The 18,811-nt window shown below is 39.4% G+C and overlaps 1 protein-coding gene across 1 annotated transcript; it reads right to left on the bottom strand.

The window, feature by feature from the left end:
- Positions 1–17,957: 17,957 nt before the first annotated feature.
- On the bottom strand, positions 17,958–18,372 carry N7495_007393 (uncharacterized protein; the record flags this gene model as incomplete). The annotated part of the gene is made up of 2 exons (XM_057210044.1): positions 17,958–18,171; positions 18,221–18,372. 2 exons carry the CDS (start codon positions 18,370–18,372, stop codon positions 17,958–17,960), a joined length of 366 nt encoding a protein of 121 aa, XP_057059587.1.
- Positions 18,373–18,811: the final 439 nt, after the last annotated feature.

Here is an 18,811-nt window from a genome sequence, read left to right as displayed (position 1 = left end):
TCCTTCTCCCTACACCAGAGATCTATATGGTTTAGAGATATAGAAGGAACTTTCTCTTGAGCAGACTATATCGGACTACCAGACTATAATAGGATCATCTCCTCCCTCTAATTCTTTAAATAGGAGGCTAGGTCTTATTATTATAATACGACTAAGCATCTACTAATCAACGATCCCCTCTATTCTGACTAGGCCATCTTTAAAAACTAGACTAAATACTTATGCCAGAAGTACGTAGTCGCCCCTCTACTATCCTGGAGAGCTTATAAGAGAGCTAGATAGCTCCTAAATCAGTACCTACTAGACTTCGATAGGCACCTCAAAAACCTTAAGAATAAACTTGATCTAGTTAATCATTAATCCGAGAAGAATAGGGCCATGAATTTCCTCTCGAAGTACTAGGATAAACTTCAAGACAATATAATCTAAAGATAGGGAGAGAACGGCCTACCTACTATACAACATAAAATAGTTAGCGCCTATTTAGTTATATAGGAACTAAAAAGCTAGACCCTAGATTAAAAAAGACCCTATTCTAGCACCTAGTCCTTAGAGAACTCTTATCTGAATAAGAAGAATCGCACCAGAAAGGACACCCGAGACTAAAAGGACCTTTAATAAAATAGCCGCGATTCTAGGAAAGATAATGACCCTAGGAACCATGATCGCTCTAGTTAGCCTAATAAAACCTCTACTAATAAAAAACCTATTTATAATCGAGATATAGAATGTTTCTATTACTACTAAAAGGGATATTTCGCGAAGGACTATCGCAAGAAATAACGGGATGGAGAAATATAATCGACCTAGGTCAACACCATCTAAGTCCACGAAGAAATAAGCGAGGACTCGGAAAACTAATAGGAGCCCCTAAAACCCCTACTCTAGGAGCTCCTACCTAATTTGTTAGGAGAACCGATATATTTAAATCTTTTATTAATATCGAATCACTAGACCCCTAATTAGGGAAAATAGTTATTAGGGCAAATTTCGACTCTTACGCTAGTGTTAATTATATCGACCTCGTATTTACGCGAAAACTTCGTCTATAGTAATCTAAACTTAAGCCCTATACTATCACTACTTTTAATAACCTCCCTATTCTAATATTTAGGGTATACTATATCCTAATCATCGCGATAGATTCTTATAGCACTACCTAAAGTCTTATATAGGAATATATTATAGTAAAACAAGATCCGGCATAACCCCTAATACTACTATCGAAAACCACTCTCGAAGACGAGCGAATCGTACTTATCTTACATCAGAACTAATAGGTCTTCGCTATCGATTAGAGACGGAGCTTCGAGCTTGTTGCTCTATATAGATTTGCGAAGCTCTACTAGAACGAAAAAGTGGCGTATGCGATTATACGATATATAGCCTAGAATACTCTTAATGATATCTATATTCTAGGAGACGACGAACCCCTAGAAGATCTATTATAAATCCTAAACGAATTTAAAGATCTTACTATGGTATTCGACGACTCCTAAGCTGAAACCCTCCTATATACTAAGGAAACCGATCATATAATTAAGCTCTAAGAAGGCACGGCTCCGCTGTTCGGACCTATCTACCCCCTTTCTTAAACAGAACTTAGAGAACTCCGCTTATACTTAGATAAGAACATCGCTAATAGAAGGATCCGACTATCTAAGAGCCTTATAGGCGCCCCTATTCTTTTTATCCTAAAAATAGACGGCACCCTACGACTTTACGTGGACTATTGGGGCCTTAACTAGATCTTAGTCAAAAACCGCTACCCTCTCCCCCTGATTTCTAAGATCCTCGACTGATTATAAGGAATAAAGTTCTTTTCTAAAATCGATATTAAGGATGCCTACTATCGAGTTCGGATTATATAAGGAGAGGAATAGAAAACTACTTTTTATACCTAATATAGCTACTTCGAATATATAGTTATGCCTTTTGGCTTAACTAATGCGCCTATAACTTTTTAGAACTATATCCACACTACCCTTTAGGGGCTACTTAATATTACTTATATAGTATATCTTAATAATATCCTAGTTTTTTCGACTAACCAACAATCTCACACCTAGGATATTAGAGTAGTACTTAAGAGACTCCTGAATACCTAGCTTTTCTATAAGCTATCTAAATATATGTTTTACTAAGAAGAAATGGAATTCCTAGGGTTCGTTATATCTAGAAATAGTATATTAATAGATAAACGCTGGGTTTCTGCTATTAAAGAATAGGATGTTCCTTAGATATTCCATAATATCTAAGTCTTTCTAGGTTTCTATAACTTTTACCGGAAATTTATCTATAATTATTCTTTGATTACTCTACCCCTTATATCCCTACTCCGAGGAAGCGTGAAAGGCAAAAAACCTGGAAACGTCCTCCTAAGCGAAGTAGAGATAGAGGTGTTTTAGGAACTAATCGCTGCCTTCCAAAAAGCGCCTCTCCTCCGCTATTTCGACCCGAATCGATAGATCAAGATTAAAAGTAACACCTCTAATCAGGGAATAGGCGTAGTAATATCCTAGCCTAATAATAAGGGAGTCTTCTATCCTATAGCATTCTAGTTAAAGAAGTTTACGGGGCTAGAGCTAAACTACTTAACCCCCGACTAGGAGCTCTTTACTATTATATATTTATTCAAGAATTAGAGACACTACCTAGAAGGTAGCGATCACCTAGTAGAAGTTTAGATTGATTACTTAAACCTTTAAGCCTTTATGAAATAAACCCGGCTTAATAGTTGGTAGGCATAATAGTGCCTTTTCTTGACCCCCTTTGATTTTACTATTAAATATAGGATAGGGAAAACGAACCTAGTAGATAGGCTGTCCCGGATAGGATAGGGTGGGCAAGATGGTGATCCTATAGTATTAGAAGACCTCTAAGAAAGATTCTCGATGGTAGAAAAGAATCCCACAACAGTGGTTCCAAGTTATCCTATAGAAGTAGAAGACCTCCCGAACCAGGTTCGGATGGTGGAGGGGGCGGACCCTCGAGATATGGTCCGTACCTAATTTAGGAATATTGTTCCTACGCGAAACATCGCACTTCTAGATAAATCTAAATCTAGGTAAAGCATAACTATCTATTATATAGGCCTATAATCCAAGGTCGCCAACCATAAATCTTATATAAGACGCGACGCTTTCGATCTAGAGATAGACCTGGATCACGAGCTGGTTAAGCTAGACCTGGATTACGAACTAGCTGATTTAGCTGTATAGGAGGACTCGGCTCGCTACTAGTCTATATCTTATTCTATATTAGTTGCAGCTATGGCTCACGAACGGATGTTCGAACCCCTTTTAGAGGACCTAAAGGAGCTAATCATGATACTCTAAAAGGGAGACCTGATAACCCGAGATAGGATGAAGTCTATCTTAGAAGGAGCACTAGGTCAGAAACACTAGACGATAGACTCATAAAACCTTCTACACTACAAAAAACGTTTATATATACTAAATACTAAAAACCTAAGATATAGGATCATTTCGATTTATCACGACGATACCCTTATAGGATACTTCGGCCGGTCACGAACCACTGATCTAATTAAAAGGAAGTTCTATTAGGAAGGTCTATAAGACGATATCATATTCTATATAAAAATATATAGAATCTGCTAAGTATTATAATCAAGGCGACACCAACTATATAGCGAATTGCACAACCTACCTATCCTAAGCCGTCTTTTCTCGGAACTATCGATAGACTTTATTAAAGCACTATACTTTTATACTAGTAGCAACCATAATTAAAGCCGATGAACTAGCTTAACTATTTTACTAATAGATAGAGCTTAGTTATAGCGCCCTAGATAGGATTATATTAGACTAAGGATCTATCTTTACTAGTATGTTCTAGACAGAATTGTTCTACTAGTATAAATCAAAGCTACGCTTCTCTATAGCTTTTTATCCGTAAACAGATGGTTAAACTAAGCGTATAAACCAAACCCTTGAACATTACTTACGCTGCTTTATATCCTAAGAGCAGAATACTTGGCCAGCTCTTTTATAGGAAGCCTAGTTCGCGTGTAATAATATAATTAACACTACCACTAACCAAACCCTATTCTAAATACTGATAGGATATAATCCTAGCTTCTATATACAAGCTAGTAACGACTCGCCTAGGAGGGAGGTGCCAGCTATGATAGATAGACTAGAAAAGCTTATAGAAGTCCGGAAGAGATGCATAGAATCTTGGAAGAAAGTAAACCAAGCGTAGGCTAAAGGATATAACAAGAGACACCAGCCAATGACTTTTAAGGTTAAGCAACTCGTGGCACTCTCGATATAGAACCTGAAGCTAAAGCTCCCCTCGAAGAAACTGACTCCTAAGTTTATCGGACCTTTCCGAATCCTGGAAATGGTTGGTTTATAAGTATATCGCCTCGCGCTCCCTGAAAAATACGCACGGCTTTATAATATATTCCCGGTATAACTACTAGAACCTTGGAACTCGTGTTCTAAGGAAGAACCTCTACTAATGCCGGAACTTAAAGACGACGGAGAATAGGAAGTTGAAACCATTAAAGATCAAAAAATTGAAAAAGGAGAAACATACTATCTAATTAAATAGAAAGGATAGCCCCCCGAATATAACTAATAGATCCTAGAAGACTAGGCCTAGAACTCTTAAGAACTGATTTCAGAATTCAAAACATAAGCAATTAGCTAGCGAAAATAGAAAGAGAAATAACCAACCCGAAAACGAAAAAGAAGTAATTCCTAAGCCTAAAAATCAGTGGGATTAATAGAGATAGGCCACTCCCCCTAGTAGGCAGTAACGGGGAGTCTATATAGTGCGGGATTTAACTAACCCAGCCGCTCCTATATTTTCTGCTTAAACGCAATTTTGGTAGCACACTAAGGGTTAAAATACTTCTCCCCCCTTATCTAAGCGAAGAAGTCTCCGACCTGCCTACTCCTTATTGAATTCTATCTAAGCCTCCGTTAATAGAGCCGCAGCTCTAGGAGCGATATCAGGATATATAGGATTATGTAATTAACGCCGCACCTAGACCGCCTTTTTATACTCTACCTAAGAATAAGCCTGCTGAGCTTAAGTACTAGTCAGGTGGTGCTAGGCCCTATAGCCGTCTAGAGATAATTTAAGCGATATAGCTAGTATAGATAGGTCCGCCCTAATAGCGACTAACCAGGGATCTATAGGCTAGGGGGGACCCCTATCCGCGGGAACTAGGTCGGGAGAAAATCGAAAAGGATCGCCTATATCCTAGAATTTGTTCGTCTAGATAACAATCCTAGCGAAATCTAAGCACTCCCCTTTATCACCATAAGGGTCGTAGTAGCGAGATACTACCTTAGTCTAATAATAGGGGATTTCGAAAGAATAATCATAAGGATGCTAAAATATCTTGATCCCTTTATATAGATAATAAGTACACTAATATATAGTAGTTACTATAGTCCAACCAAGCGGATAGGTTACGGACACATTCGTTCGATCATATAGCGGCGGGGGATCTAAGCCTATAGCATATACCGTATTCGCTATAGTAATAATCGCCGTAGTAGGGGGGTCTACCAGGGGACGAGGGAGAATTAGTATAGGACTAGCAGGTGTAGCCATAATAATCTTAGGAAAATCAAATAAGGTGAAGGAAAAAGGAGGATTCGATAGAGTAAATCCCTTCTATACCCCTTAGCCTAGCCCTAAACCTTATGCTCTTTAAGGAACTATAAATAAAGAAGTAAACTTACTCCCTAAGGAAAACCGAATGTCTCCCTCTGGAAATAAAGAAGATCACGGATCTCCCCTTTAATATTGAAACCCTATAATATTTTAGAGAGCATGAAGCTTATAGGTAACATAGAAAGGTTATACTTAAAAACACGTTTTCCTGGTTCCCCTTCTATATTCGATACGCCTATCCAGGGAAACCCGATCCCTAACTAGGAGAGTTGCTTAAGGATAAGCAGCCTTAGAGGGGGGGGATAATTATAACGGCGTGGGTTACAAGAAGGCTAAGAGAGGCAATAGACTCTCTATATAAGCTAGCTGAACCAGCTGCTAGGGAAGCAGGGGTTCCCTAGATAAGCTAGTTAGAGATTCGCTACTTCCTGATATATTTAACTCTCTAAGGTCTTTAGACTCTTAAAGGAGTTCAAGAGTTGTTCTTGTCCCTAATTTACCCTAGTAGAATCGAGCCCTATAGGATACCATACCCACACCTCCGTCCTCTGGTAGCCTTCTTATATTAGTTCTTCTCTTATTTATGGTAGCCTAACCATATTAGACTTAAACCCTTATACCTAGCGAACCTATAGATCTCTCTAAGGCTAAGCTCACCCAGCGTGACTAGGGGGAGTATTTTAGATATAGATCTAAGGATCATCTAGTCCGGGACTACCTGCTATCTGATACCCGCCCCCGTTCCCCTGCCCGCCTATATTCTAGCCGAATAGAGAACCCCGCCTAGGCTGACTCCGCTACCTACGCTAAATCTGCTGAGTCTAACTACTTTATACTCTAGCTAATAAATGGAGTAAGCCTGGCCTAAATCGCGACTAGGTGAAACCTAACCGCGTGCTCCGCCTATCCGTAGCTATGCTAGGAGACTCTATCGAAGAAGAGAACCTCCGCGCCGACGCTTTTATCCTGCCTATAACCCTGACCTAGAAAGAGACCTAGATCCCTATATACGCTATAATAGATAGTGGTGTAGAAGGGAAGAGGTTTGTCGATGAAGATTGGGCCCAAGACCAGAGCCTTATATTCGAAACCCTGAAAGAACCTATCCGCCTAGAGGCCTTCGACGGCCGAGAGCCTAAGAAGGGCTATATCACCTATTTCGTACGAATGAATATAAGGGTAGAGAACCACTACGAGAAGAAGGCCCTATTCCTTATCACGAAAATCGCTTACTACCCTGTTATACTAGGCCTGCCTTAGCTTAAGATCCACGATCCTAGTATTTATTTCGCGAACCATATCCTTAAGCTAAATAGCCTATACTGCCAGAAGTTCTGTAACACCCCTAGTAGGGCCCCGAAGATCCGAGCCCTATATGATGTCCCGAAGAAAACCCGCCCTATAAACCTGCCTGATCGCCCCTCTGTCCTAGAAGGCCTAGATATATAGTCTATAAGTGTCGGAACATGGATATTGCAATCATGCAATACCATAAACCCGGAACGGAACAAACAGACCCCCGAGTCACGGGGGAACAACTATATTAGGAACTCAAGTAGCTACATGAATCGAACACATTTCACACTACTTTATATAACGTATATACTAAGAATCTAGGACGAACCATACCCTTTTCCAGTATATATAGTATAATATGTGAACCCTGTCCTTTTAACATAGTTGATCGACAATAAGCCTAAGGACCTACGCCGTGTACGCCCAAAGCGAGAAGGGCTATCATTTGTTCTCCGCGTCTATAGAGATACTGGACGAGATACTATAACCAAAACCTGACCCTGCCCTACCTAACAAATTTAAAGACTTTAGAGATGTGTTCTCCCCTAAGGAAGCCGAACGACTGCCCCCGCACCGACCTTATAACCATGATATTCGACTAATAGAGGGGAAGGCCCTGCCATTTAGGCCCCTCTATGCTATGTCCCGCCCTAAGCTAGAAGCTCTAAAGGAATGGATCTCCGAGAACCTAAGGAAAGGGTTTATCCGCCTAAGCTCCTCGCCTACTACCTCGCCTATCCTATTTATAAAGAAACCTAGAGGGGGTCTCCGATTTTATATAGACTACTAAGCCCTTAACGCGATCTTGGTCAAGGACCGCTATCCCCTGCCCCTAACTAAAGAAACCCTAAACCAGTTAAAGGGGATAAAATACTTTATTTGCCTAGATATCATCTCTACCTTTAATAACCTTCGGGTGAAGGAGGGGCAGGAGTACCTAATAGTGTTCCGTACAAGATTAGGTCTCTATAAGAGCCTAGTAATGCTGTTTAGCCTAATAGGCGCCCCTACTATATTCCAGAGATTTATTAATGATTCCCTACGAGATTACTTAGACCTGTTCTATACCATATACCTTGATAATATACTAATATATAGTTATATAAGGGAGGAACATATTAGACATATCTATAAGGTCCTCGCCCGCCTCTATAAAGCAGGGCTATTCGTGAAACTAGCTAAATACGAGTTCTATGTTTCTGAGACCAAATTCCTAGGCCTGATTATAGGAGGCGAAGGAATCTATATAGACCCTAAGAAGGTCCGGACGATCATGGACTAGAAATCGCCGATGAACGCGACTGATGTCCGAGCATTCCTAGGATTTGCTGGCTTCTACTAATGCTTTATAAGAGACTTCTCGAAACTGACTGCCTATATAAACGAACTCATAAAGAAGGATGTTGCCTTTGAATGGACTCCCGCCTGCGAAGAAGCCTTTAAGACCCTAAAGATAGCCTTTATATCCGCCTATAATAGTGTGGGTTGCAAGAAGGCTAAGAGAGGTAATAGACTCTCTATATAAGCTAGCTAAACCAGCTGCTAGGGAAGCAGGGGTTCCCCGGATAAGCTAGTTAGAGATTCGCTACTTCATGATATATTTAACTCTCTAAGGTCTTTAGACTCTTAAAGGAGTTCAAGAGTTGTTCTTGTCCCTAATTTACCCTAGTGGAATCGAGCCCTATGGGATACCACACCCACACCTCCGTCCTCTAGTAGCCTTCTTATATTAGTTCTTCTCTTGTTTACGGTAGCCTAACTATATTAGACTTAAACCCTTACACCACCCTAATCCTAGCACTATTTGACTAGACTAAAGATATGATCCTAGAAACCGACGCGTCTAATTATATATCTATAGGCGTTATTTCCTAGTACGACGAAAAAGGAATACTATATCCCGTTATATTCTTCTCTAAGAAGCATTTAGTAGCTAAGTGTAATTACGAAATCTATGATAAGGAACTTATGGCTATTATATACTATTTCGAAGAATGGCGCCCTAAACTTAAGGGCACGACCTCCCCGATCAAGGTTATCATAGACCACCAAAACCTAGAATACTTCATAAGCACTAAGTTACTAAACCACCGATAAGCCCGCTGGTCTAAGTTCCTATCCTGTTTTAATTTTACGATTATCTACTACCTAGGTAAATAGGGCGCGAAGCCTGATGCACTAACCAGGAGGTCAGAAGATCTACCTAAGGAAGGGGATAAACAACTAAAGCACTAGAGTCGTATAATCCTAAAGCGCGAAAACCTGGATAGCTAGATCTAAGGAGAACTAGGAATACTGACCCCACCTGCCTTACTACCGCCTAACTCCCCTCTAACCCTGAAACTAGACGCCCTGATAGGCCTAGAACCTAACCCGCCTCTACCTAATATAGAAATAGTAAGAAGTATACGCTTCGTAGATAAACTATAGCTAGAACTACTAGTCGCTATAAAGGAAGCATACAAGTCTGCCCTATAAAGAGACCAGATATTATAGTCAATCCTAAGCGCCCTAGACGAAAAGAAAACCCGGCACCTAGATATCACGCTCGCGTACTACGTGAGAGATAGGAATAACCTATTATACTAAGGACGTATGTCCTAGATAATAATAACCTTAAAGCTAAACTAGCCCGACTCTGCTATAACAACCTAGTAATAGGATACCTAGGTCGTATAAAGATATATAAGCTTATATCTCGCGAGTACTACTAGCCGAACCTCTATTATTATATCGAGCAATGGACCAAAAACTGTTATACCTGTCGTAGAATTACCCCGTCCTAAGAAGCCTATTAAAGAGTCTTACGACTACTCCCGATCCCTGCCCGCGCCTAGCTAGATCTGTTAATAGACTTTATCACACACCTGCCCGAGAGCTAAGGATTTGACGTAATCTTGGTAGTAGTCTACCGCTTAACTAAAATGAAACACTTCCTGGCCTGCCATAGGACCTATAACACTGAAGACCTCGCCTGCCTGTTCTTGAAACATGTCTAGAAGCTATATAGACTCCCTCGTATAATTATATCTAATAGAGGCCCCTAGTTTATAAGCTAGTTCTAGAAATACCTAACGACCCGCCTAAAGACTAAGAGCCTGCTATCCACTACCTTTCACCCGGAAACAGATAGATAGACCGAGCGAGCTAATGCTATCCTAGAACAATACCTCCGAGCCTATATAAACTACCTATAGGACGACTAGGCTAACTGGCTTCTGCTAGCCGAATTCGCCTCTAACTCTATATAAAGCGAGTCGACTAGCGTCACCCCGTTCTTTACTAATTATAGCTAATACCTAGTCGTTGGATTCGAGCCTGTCCGCCTAAGTAATCACCCCGCCGCCCGCGATATAGAGAGGTTCGCGGCTTATATAGAGGAGATCACGAACTTTATATGAGCCTAGATCCTGGCCGCCTAAGCTCGCCATAAAGAATTCGCTAACCATCACCACTAGCCTACCTAAATATTCACTAAAGGATAGAAAGTCTGGTTAGACGCCCGGAATATTAAGACCCGTCGCCCCTAGAAGAAATTAGACTAGAAGAACTTAGGCCCCTTCGAAATCACCGAAGTTCTAAGCCTATATACCTGCCGTTTACAGCTTCCCCCTAGAATAATGATCCACCTAGTATTTAACATCTCCTTATTACGCCCTACCAACAATAACCCGCTTCCTATATAGCAACAAGAACCTGCCCCACCTATCGAAGTCGACAGAATCGATGAGTAGGAGGTAGAGGAGATCCTAGACTCCCGCTAGGAGAAACATAGTCGCCGGGGAACACCATATCTAAAATATATGGTTAAGTAGACTAGTTACGATGACCTAACTAAAGAGCCTACTGCTCACCTAGAAAATTATGGATAGTTAGTGAAGAACTTCCACCTCCGCTACCCATCTAAGCCAGGTCCTGTCTACGCCTCTACGGAGCTCGGCTCTAAGGAGGGGGATACTATTATGGTGCCAGCTTAGACGACTACTGATTGATTAGATAGTGCGGGCTATATGACCCGTAACCTTATATAAACTTAGAACCTTGTCTAAATATAGCTCTTTAAGCTATATCTTCGTCTTAGCCTATTAGTTAATGCAATACTGTCTATCTAGTTCTAGTATAATTCTATTCACCTGCCCGCCCTATGATATAAGTATTCTACTATAATAATAAGAAAGCTATAGGCCTTACTATAGAGCGGTTTCTGGTAGATTAAGGTATTATAGTGACGTATTTAATTCTAGGACATCCTGAGATAAATGGCCTAATTAAATAGGTAGGCGGTATCATAATTATATACGCTAGGGCCCTCCTAGAGGAAGGAAAGCTCCCTATCAGCCTATGGCTAGAGGCGGTAAAGGCTATGGTTTATATACTAAATTATATACTAATAAACATAAATGGTTCCTAGATAGTGCCCTAGGAAGAGGCGCGTAAATACGCTAATTCAGACCTATAGGATAAACGAACAACACTGCCTAAGTCGAATCTCGCGAACATATATCTATATAGTAGTCTAGCTTACTATAGAATCCAAAAGATTCCGAAATCAGATAAGATGCTGAGAAGGGTAGAGATTGGATTCCTTATTAGATATATGGTATCTAATATCTAGAGAATCTGGTTTCCAGATTCAAGGGGTGGTCAAGTCAGGCTAGTTAGAGACATCGTTTTCGACGAGAATAGGCGATATATAGCTGATTTTATACTATATAAGCTAGTAGAGATGCCTGTTTTTACTAGTCCTGAGCTAGTTATCCTGACTAAAGAAGAGGCTGACGACGTCCTCTAGAGGGAGATTGGAGTCCTATAAACCCACCTATAGACTAATTTATAGGAGATGTTACCTAAAACATAAGTAGTTGACTATTCATATCTATCTGATCAGGATACTAATAGTCCTATCCTCTCTCTCGATGCTCGATTAGTTCAACAACCTAATATATTTACTAGAAAAAGCAACTAGTCTGGTGTATCTAATAATGCCGAAAACCTATTTTTCGGCCGAAATACTAGGCTAAATATACCACGATACCCTATACTAATAGAATATGACTAGATTCCTAGGATATTCCTAGAAGACCTAATCGAGCCTGATATAACTAATAACACACCAAATTCACTAGATTCGCTAGACTTAGTGCTAAATCAAGGGGTAGGGGTGGCTCCTATAGAGCTAACTGAAGGGGATTCGCCCCTATTTACTGCTTAAGATAGTGAACCATAATTCTGATAGATTAGTCTAGACTTAGACGAGTCGAACATTATCCCTAGTAAACGTATTCGCTATCTAACTAAGAGAGATGATACCTACTTTATATAGCTTATGCTGCGGCTAGATAAGGATCTAGATAAGCTTAAGACATAATCTAAAGCTTATTACTATATATTCTACACCAGAATAGTGCAGAAACCAGCGAGCTAGATATATAGAGACAACCTTCCACCACCTCTGAACATATTTAAGGAGGTAAAAAGGCATATGTTTAAAGATATGTTTAATACTATAATATAAAAGGAGATCGATAGTCTTACTAAAAAGCATATATTCTTAGTCGTCCTAAGGCCAAACAATAGATCAAAGCAGATTCTACCCTTGAAATAGGTATATGCTTATAAGTTTGATAAGAATGGTTTACTCCTGAAGTATAAAGCTTATATCTATATACGCGGAGATATAGAGTAGATATCTACTAAAGAGAAATGTTCAGCTATACTAGCTATTAAAACTATATATATGCTATTCGCAATAATAGCTATATTCGATCTAGATATATATTAAAGAGATGCTATCGCAGCTTTCCTGAACAGCTTCCTTAAAGATAAGGAGGTTTATATAGAGCTTCCCTCTAGCTTTAGGAGCACTAATGGCCAAGTTTGGCACCTCTATAAAGCACTATACGGATTACGCGTCTTACCAAAGCTCTAGTAGAAGAAGGCCTCTAGAGTCCTGTTAGGCCTAGGTCTTACATAGTTACTAGAGGATCTATATATCTTTATAGGCGACGGAGTCATAATATTCTTCTATGTTGATGACTTCCTGATTACTAGCCATAAGACAAAAGCTTAATATATAAGGCAGCTTGAATCGGAACTCGAAAAAGCATAGGAACTAACTGATCACAGCGATATAGAGTGGTTCCTAAATATACGCATTATACACGATCGTAAATAATATAAGCTCTAGCTATGCTAGGACAGCTATATTAATAGTATAGCTACCTATTTCGGCCTAAATAACCGACCATTAGTGGCTACACTAATGCTAATTAAAGAACTCTTACCTTATAAAGGAACTACGTCGCCTGATGCGATCAAACTCTACTAGGAAAAGATTAGTTTAATATAGTATATAGCTACTATAACCAGGCCTAATATAGCTAAACTAGCTACTAAACTAGCCTAATTCCTATAGAACCTAGGTCCGCAGCATTCTACTACGGTAGATAGGACAATCACTTATCTATTCTATACCAAGAACAGAGCACTTAGATATGGTTTAGGACATTATTCTGATGACACCTCTGACCCTGATTTCAGCCGAAATAAGGATCAGATTAACGACGTAACCCACTAATCTATAGGCATATCGGCACTAACCATCGCTAGTGACGTATCTTATAGTAACCATAAAGACTATAAGAGCTCTATAGATATGATATATATGCTCTTCGGCGGCCCTATAGATTAGAAGGCGTCTAAACAAAAGACGGTGACGACGTCTACTACCGAAGCAGAATTGCTTAGTTTATCGGACGTAGCTAAAACACTGGTATGGTGGAAGAGAGTACTAGTCTATATTGGACTAGAAATGGAATACAATAATATAACTCTCGACTACGACAACCAGAGAATAGTTGATCTGCTCACTAAAGAGGGAGCATTTAAGACCAAGCTATATTATATAGATATACACCGCAGCTAGCTACGCTAGGAGGTGCAGGAAGGACGTATTAAGATTAGATGGGTCCTAATAAAGCTTATGGTGGCAGATGGCTTCACGAAAATCTTGCCAAAACAGAGATTTGACGCCTAGATTCGTCTTCTTAATTTAGAAGATATAAGTGAACTGCTCTAATCTAGGGTCTTACCCCTAGATTTAGAGGATTTAGAGCATCAACTGCCTAAATCAGGATATAGACTATGTTTTTAGAGGGAATTAAGGCGATTCAATAGCCTAAATCGGCCCTATGTTTAAGGCTAGTTTACACCTTAGAGGGGTGAAAACTAAAGGGGTGTGTTAAAGGCCCGATTCCATTTATAGTTAGTCTATTTTAGTTAGTATTGGAATCCCATAATAGGATTCCTCTATTCTACAATAGATATATATATATACTTTAGTATATATACTATGTTCTTATTTACCTACTAGAATCCACTATTCCTTAGTAGTCGACCTCTATTTAACAACCTTATATAAACTCAGAACCTTATCTAAATATAGCTCTTTAAGCTACGTCTTCGTCTTAGCCTACTAGTTAATATAATACTATCTATCTAGTTCTAGTATAATTCTATTCACCTGCCCACCCCGTGACAGCGGAGGTCTATTCTAGATATTATTACTAGTCTTTATATACTATGCTCTTGAGTTTCTAACTATATATAATCAAAAAAGTATATAGTTTATATAATCATCAAATACTCGCTATATTATCTACTAATACCTATTTATATAGAAGGTGTCGTGCACTACTATAGACTAGCTTAAAGCCTAAGGCAATAATACTTACTAATTTAAATGGTAGAATAATAGAACTATCCTTTATTTAATCTATCATTCCGGCAGAATTCTACCCTTTATTATTCTGCTAATAGTCTAGATTCTATGTCCGAGAATTAATATAGCAGAAAATTACTTAGTATGTTTCTGCCTAGTTTATCTATATCTTCCTTAGTACTAGCAGAAACGATATTATATTAGTATTATATTGATTAGTTATTAATAACGACCATATATCATGATACTATAAAATACTAAAGGCCACCTAAAGCTATTATCCTATCCTATAAAGCACGACTATCTTTTAGATAATTAAATCTAAGGTCTAATTGAAAATCTCGACTATATCTACCTTCTATTCTATATCTTATATTTAAGAAATCTACTAGTTCCGAGGTGGAATAAACAACTTAATTAGCTGGTTTTAGGACATAGGGCCCCTAATAAATAAATAAATAAAAAGGTAATATGGTTTAGTCCTTAGGACCATTAGTCCTTTATAAAGGATAGAATTATCTCATAATAGGCAAGTTGCGTTACCAAAGGCCATGGTTAAGAATAAGAATCGAGATATACAATCCTAGTAATGGTAGTAGCCCTTTACAATTACTAGAGTACTTATTAAAAGGTATCGTTATTCCAGGCGAAGTAAAAGTGGAATATATAGCTAATCATAAAGTTATATAAGAAGTATTTGCTTAGTCTATTTATTTTATTTAGCTAATCCTAGGGGCCTTCTCTCACCACCATAATCGCTTTTCTTTTTCTATTATTATTATTGAATTCGGAGATATAATCCTTTTCTTAAAGAGAATATAGTATATCCTAGCTACTTAGATGATCATAAGGGCTAGAATAATATATATATATTTAGAATATAGAATATATATATCTACGGGCCTATATATATGACACGCAATATAATAAAACCCTACTTAATAATTTGAAAACCGAAGCATCACTTATTTTAGTCAAGGCGTTAAATATGGTAAAGATAAAGATAGCAAGGATATTAAGGAGGACTCTACTTTATATTCGATAACTTAAGACTCTAGCCTATTAAGAATTTAAAATACTACTTAATAAAGATGCAATAAATATAAGGTCTTTACTTAAAATTCCTATTCGCATAATTCAACTCCCTTAAAAGATATTCTTTCTAGACACTAGGCTATATAAAGCTTTATAAAGACCCATCAATTCTAGTCATCCTTTTAGCATTAACACCCTAGCCAATTCCTTCAAGATTACTATTTTATCAGCCATTATGACCAGCCCTAAAAATGTTCTTTTGAATTAGGAGTTAGAGAGTATGGACACCTATTCTATCCTTTCCGAGAAATCCTCTATAGTACCCTTAGAGATAAGTAACGACCGTGATTTCATCGCTTCGGATTTAGAAGATGATAATGATGATGATAATAAATTTATTTACCTAATATAGCTCGCTCTATATATATGCTACTATATAGGAGTGCTATTAGGCCTACCGGTAGCTTAAAAGTGGTGACCAGCCTATTAGTGACCTTGAGAAGCTTATAGTCCGAGCTTCTTACTGGTCCTATCGAATATAAAAACAGAATAACAAATTAATAAAGGAAAATAGAGGTTTAAGTATTTAATCACTTATATTATATTAAAATAAACGTTCCTAGTACTTACTACCTTCACGAGGGCCCTACTCCACCTTCAACCTTCACCACCTATCCTAAACTCACTCCTATAATCTCTATTACCCTTCTTAGCTATCGGCAGCCGCTTATATGCTCATTTAACTTAAGGGAGTGTAGTGGACCTAGCACTACACACCTAATAGGCACCATTATTCTCCTTCCGTTATACTATCCTCGGGGGTCATTCTTTCACTACTTCTTCTACACCTAGAGTAATTGGATCTACTACTTAGAACTAGCTTAGAGCCCCTATTTTGACCATGAAGTCGGCAACGGTAGTACGCGCTTCTAGGCGTATCAGAAGTTCGTCTCGACAAACAATAATTCCTTACCCTAATAGGGCGCGCTATATCTAGTCCCGCTCCGCTTAGTAGAGTAGGCACTCCAGTAGAACATAAGCCACCATCTGGTTACCTAGTTTATAGTCACACCGTGCCGACTCTCGTTGGTTAATGCGAGCGAGATAGGCGCCTAGTCTAATTCGTCCTATATATAGCTATATTAGGATTAAGGTAGTTGCTTTATAAAGCCTAAACCAATATTTAAGTATCTTCTTTATTAGTACTTCGATCAGTCGCCTGGTCGGCCGACTAGTCTTTTCTAGCGCCTATGCCCTCTCCCACTCGATTTTCGCTTCTCGGCGCAACCATCGTTTAGCTATAGCTACGAGGCAGATATACCGATTAAGACAATTCAGCGGTTCTTCGGGTCCCTATATAGCTTCTTTAGTATATCTATCTATAATCTTATTACCTACCACACCTTGGTGAGCCGGGATCTATCTAAGTTCTGTTCGAATGCCCCTATCCGCTAATTAGCGGATTAGGCCTAGGCATCCTATAAGATAAACCTGACTAGAGGGCATACGCGGCCGTCGGAGCGCTTTCAGTACCGCTTAGCTATCTATAAATATAACTAGACCATTCTTTACCTATATGAGATAGAGCTTATTACCATTAAGAACTAATTTAAGAGCTATCTCTATAGCCTATAGCTCTATAGAATACATAGTAGATAAATCGTCATCGCCCATCTGGCTTAGAGCGATATGTTCCCCGGTCTCATCTACTGCTGCTGCTCCTACTTTACTCTCGATTCCGCTCCCGTTAGTGTACATAATTAGGGGTCTCTCTTATAGGGCTTTCCTAAGGATCTGGCTATGACTTTATATAGCAGCGTCTCGGTCTTCGACCGTCACATCCGGTGGTGCTTACTAGGGCGCTAGAACAAATACCTTTCGACTCTCCTAGTTTCTCGTTAAAGCTATTAGGGAAGTTATTAGACATCCGCCTGACTTCTAGGCTTACACCTCTATAGGTGACCATCCAGACTAGTCTCTCTCGCCTACCAGTTAGCGTCGAAGCATCGTTGGCGGGATAGTGAAAACAGGACCCGTTCGTAGTCTAAGTACTATTTCTTAGACTAATTGGTTCATTTAGATTAAGATAGGCGGCAGGTGAAGCTCTATATTTAAAGCTTCTGCTGCCGTTGTCCTAAAAGCCCTACTCATAAGGTATGCTGCCTGCTTTTGAATTGCCACGAAAAGGTAACACATTTTTCTTGCTCTAGACTTGCTGATGAGCATAGGTTAGTACTATACGGAGACGCTAAAGAGTATCTGTGGAATGATGACCGCTTAGTAGATCCTTCGCATTATATAGAGCGAGGCTCCCCACATTAACCCCGCTAAGCTTCGGAGTACTTAGAGGGAGACGCTCGCCTTGGCCACGGCTTTCTCGCAGTAATAGTGGAATTCCAGACCCAGATCTAGCCAGTAGCCTAGGTATCGCTCGGCCGTCCTTATCGCTATCATGGTATATCCTTATAGAGTCAGGGATATATATTCTAGGTCGACTTCTTTGGTATTCACAAAGTATATAAGTGCGTATTTCTTCGGGTTAAAGACAGATATATGTTTCTCGGCCTATTAATCGGATTTATAGCATACCACTCTAAGTTTCCTAATGGTCTCGCGTTCGCTATCGCCTTTAGCCATAAAGCCAACATCGTCCACCTAGCCATTACTAGTGATACTTGGTATCGGAATTTGATGTTAAGGCGCCTAGTGAATTACTATTTCTCGGCAGTCGATCTTGTGAAGGGCTAAAGCTAATCTTGAATTCAGAACTAGCTAGGCACATGCTATTTACAAAATCCTTGAAGAACGTGAACAATTCGGGGTGGAATCGTGAGGTATGCGGTTGGTGGGTCACGTGGTACAACCACGTGATAGTTCACCAGGATTCAACCTGTTACAATACCCCCCTCCTATTCTCCTGTTTTCCGGGGTCCATTCGAAGTCGTAATTAGTCCGTATCGTAGTTCAAAGGTGTCGAGAGCTGTGCAGTTTTCTATTGCGTCGATAGGTTCCTATGTCAGTTCTGCGTATCCTCGCCATTTTACTAATGCTTCCCTCCGCGATCCACGTCCAATTTTTCGTGTCCTTGCTTGTAGGATCTCT

The sequence above is a fragment of the Penicillium taxi genome (assembly GCF_028828555.1).
Source record: "Penicillium taxi strain IBT 34144 chromosome Unknown utg000005l_segment0_segment0, whole genome shotgun sequence".
NCBI classification, from domain to species: domain Eukaryota; kingdom Fungi; phylum Ascomycota; class Eurotiomycetes; order Eurotiales; family Aspergillaceae; genus Penicillium; species Penicillium taxi.
This window is presented reverse-complemented; position numbering and strand designations above follow the sequence as displayed.